This window comes from Halichoeres trimaculatus, unplaced genomic scaffold, assembly GCF_033239565.1.
Source record: "Halichoeres trimaculatus isolate MK-OKI-2021-1 unplaced genomic scaffold, fHalTri1.1 fHalTri1_scaffold_10, whole genome shotgun sequence".
In the NCBI taxonomy this organism is placed as follows: Eukaryota; Metazoa; Chordata; class Actinopteri; order Labriformes; family Labridae; genus Halichoeres; species Halichoeres trimaculatus.
The window spans coordinates 19526772-19540754 of record NW_027437187.1 but is presented as its reverse complement, the minus strand read 5'-3'; the positions used below and the strand labels follow the sequence as shown (position 1 = coordinate 19540754).

Genomic DNA, 13983 nt, shown 5'->3' with positions numbered 1-13983 from the left:
ATGCATCAAGTATTGAACAGCTGTTGCTTATACCCAGGTGTCACATAATTTACAACATCACGCTAGGAAAGAAGTCACAGGCAAAGGAAGGATCTGTGATCAATACATGCTCGTCCCTGAGTGTGTCTGGGCATGCATTTGCACTGGTTTGAAACAGTTTTATGCTCAGGCAATAACAGGCAGTGGCATCAACACAATGTGTTGTAGCACTGACATTAGCTGACATTAACCTTGTGATATAACCTCCTGCACTTTAATTCTTCCTCTTTTCCACAGATAGCATGCTATTGCAGTCTTCTTTCTTTCCTACTTTTTTGGTCACGACTTCTGAAATCAACTCTAAGTAACTAATTGTTATGAGTATTGTCAAATTTTTGGTGTATTTGCAGTCTTAAAATCACAATTTTGGCACAGCACATTGTTCTATTGTGGAACACAGATGGAGGTGGAACAGAAAAGTTTGTTTCACATAAAGAAGAAGGCGTTTATTCAGGGTGGTGATAGCAGCTGTCTATGTGAAAGAAGGGTCAAATTCAAACTGTTTTCAAATATTTTGCTGTTTGCTGTTTCGTTCATCTCAGCTAAAGATATTTGTGGATAATTTAAAACAAGATCACTCCTAAAGTGAAGAAAAGATGTTTGTAGATTATCTTTATTTTCCTATTGAGTGTAACAGTGAAAATGAAAACGAAATTAAATCTTCCTTTAAAAGTTGTAGATTTAATGCTGGATTCTAGAAATTCATAAATATATATTGAGTTTCACATGTCATTATAAAATGTTGTATTTAAATTTCAAGAATCATGATTTTCTTAGTGAGTCTTGTTGCACTTTGGGCTCAGTTTTTTAACGATAAAAAATCAGACTTTTTGCGTGAAGTCTGCGGAAGTAGGAGTGGGCCTTATAGAAAAAAAATCATTGTACCATTTTAATTTTGCAAAATCATGATCATGATTTTATCACATTTAAAAAAAATAGATTACTCTGACTATTTTTTATGTTATTTAACAGTTTAAAAATTTTTTCTGATTTAAAACCAAAGCTCTAAATGGAAAAGAAAGGATAAAAGATCATTTAAGACTAAATAATTCCAACACTTTTTTAGGATTTAGCAATTTTTTAGGATTTAGCAAATTTAGTAAAACTTGAGCCAAGTAAAATTGACATCAAATAAAAATGTTGACATGCACGTTAAGTTCCTAGTGTTTAGTTATTGACTTTTTGTTTTGCTTCACTCAAAAGTCAAAATCAACTTGGATACAATGTTAAAGTAAGGTGCACACTTGCTACATAACAGCTAGCTTATCAAGGCAGCGTATCAGTTTAGTGACTTTACCTTGTTTTTTTGAGGTAGCACACTCATCTTTTTCATTCATTTTCTACACCGCCTATCCTGTGCAGGGTCGCGGGTGGCTGGAGCCCATCCCAGCTGTCATTGGGCGATAGGTGGGGTACACCCTGGACTGGTTGCCGGTCAATCACAGGGCTGGCACATAGACAGACAACCTTTCTCGCACACACTCACGCCTACGGACAATTTAGATTTTTCAATTAACCTGATGAGCATTAAAATCTAATAAATACTAAAAGTACAATCAACAGAACCAAACATCAAGAAAATAAAGTTTTAAACAACATCTATCAAATACAAATGTCACCTCTTGTTATAATGTGCTTCAGCCATACAAACTCAACTTCACTTAAGTCGAGATTCATTTAAAGTTGTCCAAAAGATTAAACTTTCACAAGGTAAAAAAAAAATGAACATACTGAAAAGCAAAAAATGAAAATGTAAACTTAAGTTACTGCTTTTAACACTTTCTCATTGCAAACTTTGCAAATGATTGTTGTTAGTGTTGTGTCACGTTGGGAGAACCCAAACCAGTTCCATATTACAGAGATTCAGTTTTTTTTGGAGACCAACTCATCACTTTTACTTTCGTTTGCAGCCATGCTTTCTCTCACTTAAGTGGGATCAAAAGGGGCGGGAGATAAACCAAGACAGGGCGTATACCCTGCTCTGATTGGTTCATTGGTGTGTCTGTAGTTCTGACACAAGCAGATTAGCAAATGGTGTGACTCGACAGAGAAAAAAAGCTTTGGATGTGGTGCATGGGCATGCATACATGTGGCACAGACAGCAATACAAAGGATAGAATGTGTACTACAGCCAGCTCTACGATCTCTGTGCTTTGTCAGATCATCATCATAATCTAGTCCTTCTTGATCTAAGATCGCCATATCGCACACTCCTATGTGGGATTTGTGTTCTCTAGTTTGGTGTCAGTCAAACAGAAAACGTGACAGGCAATAGGTTCAATTGCAGTAAAGGAAATCTCTTAGAACATATATAAAAAAGTAAAAAGCCTAAAAAAAGTAAGATACTCCCTCATTAAGGGAAGACAGAGCTTTGCTAAGAAGGAAAGAAATTGGCAAATGGGGAACCTGCAGCTTCGCACACCATCCCACCAAAACCCCTAGTTTACTGTTGTTTCTCATGTTTTACATGTCAAGCACCTCCAACTACACCTCTACACAGTTAGAGAACAGAATTTTCCAGGTAGAAAATTAAAAACAATGTAAAGGCCCTTTCAATACTCTGTGAAAGCGTCGGCACAAAGATGCTATTTTAATCTGGAAATGTATGACCAGCAACTGTCACAGTGATGAGGCGTGTTATAATTGCACATAGTTCCCATGATGCGTAATAATTTCATGATCACTAGTTTGCATACAAGTGTGTGTTTGTGTATGTTTGTGGCTCAAATTTGAGTGTATTTTTAGCTGCGACAGGCAGTGCAGAGGAGGTGGAGACAGGTCTGGAACAGAGCCCAGGACTGGAGGCCAAAGAGACGGGACTGTTGATCAAGAATGAACCACTGCTGACAGCAGACACATGGTCATAGGCACAAAACACTCACAGCCACGCTCAGTTAAAGCACAAAATGACCTTTTCTTTGAGCAGCCTGTCCAGTAATTGCTCACGCACAGGACCAGCATGCCTTATGTTATACTCTCCTACTCACAAAGTCTAACAGATGGATAACAGAAATAGATTCTACTACAAACAAAGTTTGTTTCATCACTTCTAATAGGTTTGGTTAATTCAAAATATATGCCTGTGTGAGGCTTTTACAAGGCTACAGTAACCTTGCTGTAGAAGGAAGCCAGCATGTCACACAGGTGGGTTTATTTAAGGGCATTTCTCTTCTCCACAGGGTTGTCATTACCGAGCAGAGTCTGAGAAGGGCAGGTCAGAGCTAAGGTTTGATCTGTGTGGGTTTGTGCAGGTGAACATATACACAGTTCTGGGGAATAGTGTCAGTTCAAGTTTGTTTCTCTGCCTGCTGCCTGCCCGGGAGCTCACTGTTCTTTTTATTCTGATCCCAGTCGTTAAAACTCCTTTTAAGTCATTAAAGTAGTTTTAAAATTTACATTAAAAGTTTTAGCATGTCTGTTCTGCATTTGTATTAATTATCCAGTCCTTGGTTAAGAACACTGTTGGACTTGATTCTACTAAGCACTTGCTTCCTTACTGCTATCAGTAATTGGCAGTCATTTTTTTATTTATTTATATTTTTTAAGTTTAACTTTTGGCTTGAGGAAAATGTCTCAAGCCTGTATTTGTACAACCAACTGCTTGCCATATTATAGCCAATGATGCCTTCCAGGAAGCTATAAAAACACTATAGGTAATTGGACCAGTTTGAAATCACTGCATCAGTATTAGTCAAAAATTAAGTTTTCTTTTCTTTTTTTTTTTTTGGCAGTGTGTAAGATTGTCTCTCTCAATGTGTCAGGCTAGATGCTTCAGCATACTGCCTGCTAGCATGTGAACATTTAAAACAAAACAAAAATAATAACCAGAATGCCTTTTTTCAAACATGATGAGCAAATTGAAATTTTTGAATTTTGTGAGTTGAAAAGTCAAACCTTCATTCCTACATGATCCTGTATGATATTTTGGGTCTGTTGTAGCAGAGATGTGGAAACCAAGGTTATAATAGTTTTGGATTTGTCATTACAGTTTAGTTTTAATTAGTTTTAGAGCGGGCATTCTAGTTTTCATTTAGTTTTGATTTTTGTAATGAGGCTTAGTTTCAATTTAGTTTTAGTTTTTTCATACCCTATTAACCAGTTGCAGGATTCAAAAAGGTCAGAGTAAATATTTTGTTATACTGTTTATTTTCCAGTCCAACATAGTGCTCACTGCTCAGTCAATGCTGATACTGAACTGTTGGCTGTTGCCTTAAACACAAGAAAATAATATAAACTTAGTATAAAAAATATAAACATAAATCCTATAAAAATAATGTTAACATAAATTAAATAAAATAATATTAACATAAATTAAATAAAACAATATAATATGAGCTTTAATAATGAGAAACTTTGACTCTGTAACAATAAAGTCAGACTCGCATGAAATTAAACTATTACAGATGCTCTGATTCATTGCTCCTCTACGTTTCGTCGCAGCACAGCGCACAGCCAGTCAGTGCAGTAAACAAGCTCGTCCCTATACACCGCTATGATGGTGCTGTACGGAGCTGACAACTGCCGTAAAATGTGTCGGATTAATTTAAATCCTAAAGGCTATTAATATTGTCAGAAACTATAAAAAAGGACATTTTGTCCTTAATTTTAGTTAGTTTCAGTTAGTTTTTTGAACACAAGATCCAGTTTTAGTTTACTTATCGTTTTTGTTTTCTTTTCTAGTTTTTATTAGTTTGAGTTAAGTGCAATGTGTTTTAAATTTTAGTTTTCATTTTTAGTTTAATTTTAGTGAACTATTATAACCTTGGTGGAAACATGCTCAGTCAATAGTACACAAACTTCCTAGTTGCAAAATGGCAAAATACGCCCCCCCCCCCCCCCCCCCCCCCCCCATCACTATTAGTAGTGCACAGCAGTAAAAGAAAATAGTTACATTACGCAATGGGTATTACATCTCTCCATTGAATACAGAATCATTGCCCTTTGGGTCATGGCTCAAAAAGTGATGTGTTATTGTGAAGAATGCTAAACCTATTTAAAGTTAACTGTAATCACATGTAACAATGGACTGAAAAGAATCCTAACTCGGAGAAAAGAAATCTTCAGATAATCAGTTATTTTCAATAAATACCAGACTGTGCAAGCTTAGAATTGCTATCAGCAAAACAATAAAGCTATCGAGAGTCAAAGTATAAGTCATGGTTAATTTTGTTGTTGTTGTTGTTGTTAATGCATAATTGCGTAATAGCTTAAAATATTGCTGCATTTTCACCCAGTCCAGCTCTGCGCACATATTGATTCATCTTCAACTAAATACTAGCCTAGATGTTTGAGGAACGCTTAGAGCACACATTTTTCAGGAGTAATAAATATGTTCTGTTTTTTATTTGCTAATTTTATTCTTTGTTCTTAATCTAGTTTTAGTAGTTGAAATTATTTTTTTTGTATTTTTCAGTTTTGTTTATCAGAATGTGTGTGTCCGTATAAGACAGCTGTGAAGAGTAAAGGTGGAGGAACTGCTTTTTGTTGCATATTAATACTATCCAGCTTGACTGACAGCCTCTGAGCTGGTGATCATTTGTACTTGACTTTATTCAGTGATCTACCATTTCTGACACTGCTGACCTTGAATTTTCTCTTGCCTTTTATTCTCACTCACCCACTCATCCACATTTTCTCTTACATACACACACAAGCAGACACAGACTCTGATCAACCTTTTCACTCTGACATTACAGCTCTACCATGTGGCCTTTAGCCACCGGTGCTGTAAGACCATGACAGCCTTGAGCTCTGTGAAAGAGATCAAAATCATTCCTGGGATGGTCTTTGTCGTGCTTTTTAGCACGTCCTTACACAAGTCTTTTGTAATTACACTGATTCTGTCAGGGAGAGGCATAATTTGTTCAGGTTCCAGTCTAAATCTCTGTCATATTTCACTCCCCAGAAACTGGCCACAGCTGCTGAGAACTTCCAGATGGTTCATCAGTGGAGAGACGAGTTTGAGGTAACAGATGGACGTGAAATTCAGACATGCCCAAAGGAATACCTGTATAAGCACATGTGTAATAATTCTACGTATATTATGCAAGATATGTGGAAGCAGACACATGCTTTAGCTGTCACGCATACAGTACAGTGTTGGTCTTCTGACCATGAGTCCATTTTATTGTTTGAATAGGTCTAATCAGTTAGCGTCTGTGTGTCGTTAGCAGCGATTACAGCTCCATTACTAAATAAGTTTATTGCACATTAAATGCGGGGCACTGATGCATTGCACTTCTCATTTTAGATGACAGATACTCCACTCTCCAGGAAATGCACTCGCAGACAGTTATAACACAGAGTAAAGCTGTGGTCAGGACAAATCTGTGTCACAGAGACTGATACGTTCATGTCTAAACTGTGTTTTATAATGTTGCTTTCTCAATGGCTTTGTAATGCTTCCCTGGAGCATTGCAAATGGCTGTAGGCACGCAGACACAGATGTGAAGAGAGGAACACACAGCACACTTATCTCATACAGTATTCATTCCATTGGTAGCGGGGACCAGTTTCTTCATTAGCATAAAACCGGGGAATTAACTAATGGAGCTGTCTGCCAACAGAATAAAGAACGGTTTAGAAGGGATTAAGCCGTTAAAGACAAAATAAACATTACACTGCAACAGAGCCACAAAGTCACATTTGTCTTTCTGTGTGTTTACAGGATGATGAAATTGCCTACTACAACGCAAAAGACAATGTAAGTGGGCTTCTTTTTCCCCTCATCTATCGGCTCGTCCTGCGTTTTAGCCACCACAAACACACCAGCCACACTCAGGGACATACAGTAATAGTTGTTTTTTTTCCTCTCTTGCTCTTGTCCTCCCTTTCACCTCCTCTTCCTTCCTCCATTTCCTATTCACATTCACTTCCTTCTTATTTTTTCCCTCATACCCGGTGTTCTATCATTGCCTCAGCCTTTATACCGCAATCCCTCCCAGTTTTCGCCTGCTTCTTCCAGCTTTTCTTCCACTGTATCTTCCTCTCTGTCATCCCTCCTCCCCTCCCTCTTTCTCTCGCAGGTGAAGAGGTTTCTGCCATGTTTCTCCCCTAATTGACAGATGAGATGTATGAGCTGGCTACACTGTTGCTTTATTAGGAAGCAACTGTTCACACTCTCCCTTCCTCCCTCCCTATCCCTCTCCACCTCACTACCTCTCCACCCTTGCATACTTTCCTCCGTTTCTCATCATGCTTTTCTTCACATATCTCTCTGTCTGTGCTGCTCTCATTGATGTAAATTGCCAAATGCATGAGTAATAAATCTCCACAAGAGGCATAGACAATCTGTGCTCCTCTTTTTTCCCAGGAGAAAGTGAAAAGAGGGAGAAAAAGGAAGATATCGTTAGGCACACGTTGGGAGATGCTATATTTCCTCAAACAAGCAGGGAGGTTGTGGAAAGTGCAGCGATGACATTATCACATCAAACTGGAGTTGATGAGGACGTATAGTCACATCGTCTTTAATGTCTCGTTCTTTTATGTAAACTCACAAGCTGTTTTCATGAAAAGACTGATGCTTCAGCAAATAGAATAAAAGGGGCTTTGAATGATATCCCAAACCTCGGTCAGCTTTGCAGTCTGCATCTTGAATCTTTTTTTTTTTTCTAATCCGCCCTCAGCTGGATGCAAATGAGACAGAGGGAAGAAAATACAGGATTCGACCAGACTTTAAAGAAGACCCATCATTTAAACGACTGACGGACCACAACCACACGGCTGTCCACATCCCCACGGACATCTATGATGGCTGTGAGTAAACATGCACACGCATATACTCTGACACACAAACCTGAAGTGGTAACCATGGATACAGCTGACACACGAACCTATTATAAAATGTTGTATACAGATTGCGCCTCCAGCAAATTTGCCTATGGCTAAATGATGGTTTGAAAAAAGTGATAAAGCGTAATAGGATCCTCTACCTGGCTCTGCTGTGTGTCCTTGTGATGTAACTGAGGAGTGGAGCCTCTAACTGAAATAAATGGATATGTGTTCTCGCCTTTGTTTGAGCAAAACTGAGTCCATTTCAAATAATTCTCTTCTCCTGCTTTAGAAAAAGCATTAAAAAGAAAAGTATTTTTATGTAACCTTTTCAAAATATGAGGCTTTGAATTAATAGAATGAAAAGGACGGACCATCAATGAAAGTTTGATAAGTTTGGATTTCAATCAGTTATCACACTGTCATAGCCTGCATGGGATTTTATTTATCCTCTGAAAACATAATAAAGAAGAGAGATTTATTTTGGAAATCATTTCTATAATATATCAAATACAAAAACAAAATAGTAAGTAGTATTTATTTATGGAACTGTACTGCTGCCCATGCGAGAGAAACGAAAACAGTAGGTTTTGACATGAAAAGTGTCTTGTTATTACAGTATCCTTTCCATGCTATAACATGATATTTCCTTGATACTTAGACATGCAAAGTTGTATCATTCTGATGTGACACTTTCATTTTTATAACAATGTACTATTCATCTTTTTTAAAACATAATGCTGTTCACGTCGTAACGTTTAAATATTTTTATAACATCAAGCCTTTCACATTTTAATAAGATAAGTATTTGGCAGAGCTGGACTCTCTATGATAGAGCCCCATGCATTGTAGTACCCTACTTGTTCAATGTACCCATAGACCCATTTACTGTTGGTAAACAAAGCAGGCTGCTCTCCCATCCTGGCAACGGAAGTATGGTGGGTAGCAGTGGCTTGTCAAGCTATGCGGGTGCATTAGTGATAAAAGATCGTGAAGAATACTTTAAAAAGCGCACTTAAACAAATGGCAAGAGGCTCCCAGATCCCTGTACACTTACCGAATGGGACTATGATCTTACTAAGTGGCCCAATATTCAGTGGCCTGATATTTACTTATATTTAATTGAAAAACCGAGCGTGTACACGAGAGAGAAGCTGCTAGCATACAAATTTTTGAAAGCCTATGATTATGCGATTTGTGGACATGCTACTCTGAGTAGTGCAAACAATGCTGGGTAAATGATATGAAGCGGTACTTCTGTTGCCATGATGCGCACACAGCTTGTTGATGACGTAGGCTCCAAAAATCATCCATAGAGCTCAAATACAGCATAATCTCAACAGTATTAATTCAGTGAACAAGTCCTGTTAGTGAGCCAAATTCCTCCATTTAGCAATCCATTTTCTGCTTCTCCACTCGAACATGAGTTCAAAGATTAAAGCGTTCATGTTAAAATCTGAGGCCTTTTAAATGAAAACAATGTGACTTATCACGCATTAGGTTACAACAGTTTAAAAAAAAAGCTTAACTGTTTTAGCAAGAAAACTTATAATGTGATAATATCTGCAAAAAACTTTTTTGATATTATAAAATATATGAGATGTTTTTTTTCCTGTCCCAGCAGCATTACACCTCCATAATTTCATCTCATACTGTCCACTCAAATTATCCAAGAACACTAAGATGAGGGGGAGGTGGTTTCTCCACTGACACACATTTTCTAAGTCAGGCATCCTTTCCAGAAGTCAAACTCTACGAGCACCAGACCAGAAGCCTGGCAATAGAAAAAAAAGGTTCAATAAACTTCAACATTTGTGGTCACACATACAGCTCACCTTGATTGTCAGGAGGTTTACAGGAGTGCAGTGCATGTGTGAATGTTTTACTGTGGTTTTATGCAGTGCACTAAATTTATACAGTAAAATAATATGTTTTGGTTTTGATGATAAGCCATTGACAGGGCTGGTTTATCTGTTTCTTTGTTCTTCAGATTAACAAACAACATATTATCAATGCCAGTATTTGTTTGAAGGCACTGAGTCTTTTACTAGTTGCTTTCAGGTTTCTGTTATTGTAGATGTCCTGTGTAAAACAGTGTCATGTTATGAAGTAACATATGTGTGTTTGCTCTGTTTGTTACTTAAGTACATTTCTAAACATTCCCTCCTCATGTGCTGACATTTACCTTGAACACTTTGGAATAATTTGATTCTCAAGAGTCCCTCTGACATTAGCACAGCTCAGGCTGAATGTCAATGACTCAGGGAATGTCTGTTGAATACCTTAACTGTGGCTTGAATTATACATTTTAACAACTTTCTTTTATTCTATTTTTATATTTCAAGCACTTTGGTGATGCTCTCATCCTAGTGCGACTTAAAATGAGTGAGCAGCGAAGTTTAGTGGCTCGCTCACAGATACTTCAGCGGGAACCACGGCTCTTGATGAGTTTAAACAGGAGAATGATTGCAGGATAGTTTCTGGTACCACCAGGCTGCACTGATGCCGCTCAGCTGGTTCTTGTGTGTTTTTATCCGTAGCTGTGTGAGACAGAGCAAGTGTGTCTGAAATTAGCGTGCAGTGGAAAGCAGTGCGTCAGCAGTGACTTTGAGGGACAGCAGAATGAAGTGACTGTCCCAGCATGTCCGTCAGCGTGCTGGGGAACCGTCTGGCCTCAAGGTTACACATCTCACCTCTCTTCTGACCCCATACACACAGGGGCACAAACAAGGGACGGGGTTGGCACACAGCGTTGACAAGGTGTGTTATCTGTAAAAGTGTGAGTCTGATTTATTAGCATGTGTTTGAACTGGTTGTGTCATTTTTCCCCAAGACGCCACTTTGGCCAATGTCTGGGCTGGCTGCCATGACTCCTCACACTGTCTTTCTTTCAAGGATGCTGTCTACTGGAAGCCTGTAAAGAGTATGCATTGATAGGCTGAGCTTCTGGGACCGATCCAGGCCTGAAGTTTGATCTGAGTGAGATAAAAGAAAGCAAAGGTGTGTGTGAAGATATGAGGGTACTCAAACTGGAAGCAAAGTTGGAAATTCCTCAATCATGCAGACTGAAAAGCCAGTCCCTTTGAGTTTAATTTTTATTTGAGTCAAGTTTTTTGGATATAGGTTGGAGGACTTCAGTCAGAAAATGGAGAAAGGACATGTTGTGTTTTTAAAAGAAAAATATCAGCGCCTTTGCAAGGGATCATATCGTGTACCGTGTCAGGCATTGGCACATGTTCAAGAGAAAACACCTCAAGAAAAAGGTAACTGAGGATTCGTATGTTATTAAGGTTTCACCTCTCGAATTTGATCTCCACCCTATAAATGTTCCAGGAATAGCCGAAGCTCAGCTGGAGAAAATTGGATTTTCTGGGTAAAGTGGGAGGCAAGTTTATGAAATCACTGTCTATAGGCAGTGGCACATATTGTGTAAAAGAGAGGACATCTGGATAGGAAACAGACGCTGGGATGACAGAAGGATCACAAAGCTGTATCTGTTGATCTAGTGGAGGACAGTGTAGGAAAGAGGAGCAGAGAGGCAGGAATGAAAGCAGTTGGAAAAAGTAGTGTTGCTCTTGGATACAGAAGCTGAGAATTTATGTATACAATATATATGATACCCCAGGGCTGGAGACAGTTAAATAAATCATTCTGAAGACTGTGTGTGATAGCCTTCATCTGAAGGATAGCAGGCTAACTAGGAGGTTTTCTCTTCAGAAGACCAGAAATAGAGCTAGCAGCAAGGACAGAAACACTACAGGCAGAATTTGAGAAAAAGAGTTTTGAATGCTTGATGACACATCTGTCCAAACTGATTTTGTAGGAAAAAAAAAACATGTTTTCAATGCACTGAAAGAATGTAACAATTTTCTCCAGGCTGACACAGATTGATTTTCCCTCTGTAGTCTCCATTTCATGAGTACGGTTGAACCTTTCTGAACCACACCATATGTCAGCTCAATGTATGTTCTGCCACTCCTTGGTTGTCTTCAACATCAGCCTGCCCAGGCTCATCCCTTTTTTTTTTGTTTCATCTGTGACGTCCCCATCTTGTATGGATTAAACAAACAGGATTCATTACGAGCTTAAGAGGTGCTGTCAGGTGTATTTTATCACTCTGGGATAGATACAGGCTCAAGAAGTGTACTGCATTCGCATGAGATAACAACTCTGCTCTGTTTTTCTGAATCAATGAGATAATTAGCTTAGTCTTATGAGAAAATTTCTCTGAATAATAAGAAAAACTGCACATTTTTTTCTGAAAAATTGAGAGATTATATTATACATCACCTTATGTCCCTGAGGTTTGTTATATCTGAGGAGAGGCTGCAACACAAGCAGATCATAACATCTGTTTCATCCAACCACACTCCTCAAGTGACTGCTCAATACAAACTTACAACAACATTCTTAGCTTCATAAATAATAGTATCTCCTAATGTTTTAAACAGAGCTAAACAAAATGGTACTAAACTGGAAACCAGGGTGAGTTTGGGGTTTATAGAAATAGTATCTCATTCAGTGCATTCTTTTCTTTTTTTTCTGAACTTTTCTCATGGTTTTGGGACAACTATCTCTTTAAATGTGCAACACAAAGCAGATTGTTCTAATTTGAATAACTTTCTTACATCCTGAGATAATCGTTTTGTTAATGCAGAAAAACAAAACAGATTGTTTTAATCAACAATTTTTGTGGTTTTTCAAATGATTATCATGTTAATTAGGAAAAAACAGAGTAGTGTTTATCGAAATGGCTTTTCTCTTAATTATGAAAGAATTATCTTAACAATTTAGTAAACCAGAGAAGATAATTTTATTCATAAGTTTTCTCATACTTTTGAGATTACTGCCTCATTGCTTAAGAAAAACATTGCAGATTCTTACGCAATTAAATTGTGAGAAAAGATACATTTTTCTCTTACCTTAAGTAGCTTCTCATAACTCTGAGATAATTTTCTAAGTAATTTTGAAAACATTGATGATTCTTTTCATTTAAAATGAACTTTCTTATAATTTTGATATAATAAACTAGTTTATTTAGAAAAAAACACTGATTATTTTGAATGATTTCTCATAACTCAGATAATTCTTTTTAATAAATCTAATTTTAGGTAATCCTGACAATAAAAATTAACTCAGGAAAACAAAACCTTTTTCTAAATTATTCATAAGAATGCAATATGCCTTTTTTACCAGGCTACCTGTCCTGTGTTAGGTGTTGGTGCTGTAGAAGACTGCATACTGACTTCATAATTTCATGTAGTTTATGGAAAGAAAATGAATAAAGGTAACTTCCAAATTGTTCTACATTTACCTTCCACATTACCATGAAAACACAGAGTCACCTCTGGATAAAACGCACCACTGTTTCTCAGCGGAGATAGTATTATACTCTGAACACACAGTATGTCATGTTTGCTGATTGTCAGAGTGGTTTAAACATTTATGCTCATTTGAAACTGTGAAGATTATGAACTCTTAATGTCTCTATTTAGGAAAGTGGTTCATGCTGTATTTGTCGTTGGTTTATACGTTGAACCTTTTACCATACATAGATGAAGTCTTCTCCAGGTGAAGATTCAGTTTGGCATCAAAGCCATGCCAAGTGCAGCTTGGGAATTCATTAGTGTCAGTGGCAATCTGTATGATTGGAGGATACTCTATCTCTCATGAATGAAGCATACATGGAGTTTGGCTTACTATATAGAATGGCTAACTTGAGTATACGCAAAACCAATAAGAAAATGAAAAAGCACTGTGTTACTGTTGAAATAAATGTTGCAGGTTTATTTTTTGGCACTGTTTCCGTGAAGTCTGTATTTTGTACTGTATCTCAACAGCAATCAAATAAAATTGCAATAAGAAGTGCTGTGCATGGATATTTTTCCACCTGCCTGTAAGCCATTATCAGGATTCACTCAGAAATCACACATGCACTTTGTAATTCCCTCATTACCAAACGAGAACTGTGCTGTTATTTTGTCTCCATCTTGCTTTAAAATTCTGCACTTAATGAGGGAAATACATTACCGTGCACACACTGTGCATGCTCCCTCTCTCTTCCTCTCTTTAAAAAAAGGAAAGAAGAAGAAGAAAAAACATGCACTCCTGGCAACCGAGGCTTCATTAACTCGCCCCTCTAGAGGCATGCATGCAAATGAACAGTGTTTGCTT

At 37.7% G+C, this 13983-nt stretch overlaps 1 protein-coding gene across 1 annotated transcript in view; it reads left to right on the top strand.

Moving 5' to 3' along the window:
* Window positions 1–13983, top strand: part of LOC141796481 (voltage-dependent calcium channel subunit alpha-2/delta-1) — a 71071-nt gene that overhangs the window by 22574 nt on the left and 34514 nt on the right. The window contains exons 4-6 of the mRNA XM_074677636.1: window positions 5945–6004; window positions 6707–6742; window positions 7665–7794. Coding sequence (XP_074533737.1) covers window positions 5945–6004; window positions 6707–6742; window positions 7665–7794 — 226 coding nt within the window. The remainder of the gene's footprint in view (window positions 1–5944; window positions 6005–6706; window positions 6743–7664; window positions 7795–13983) is intronic.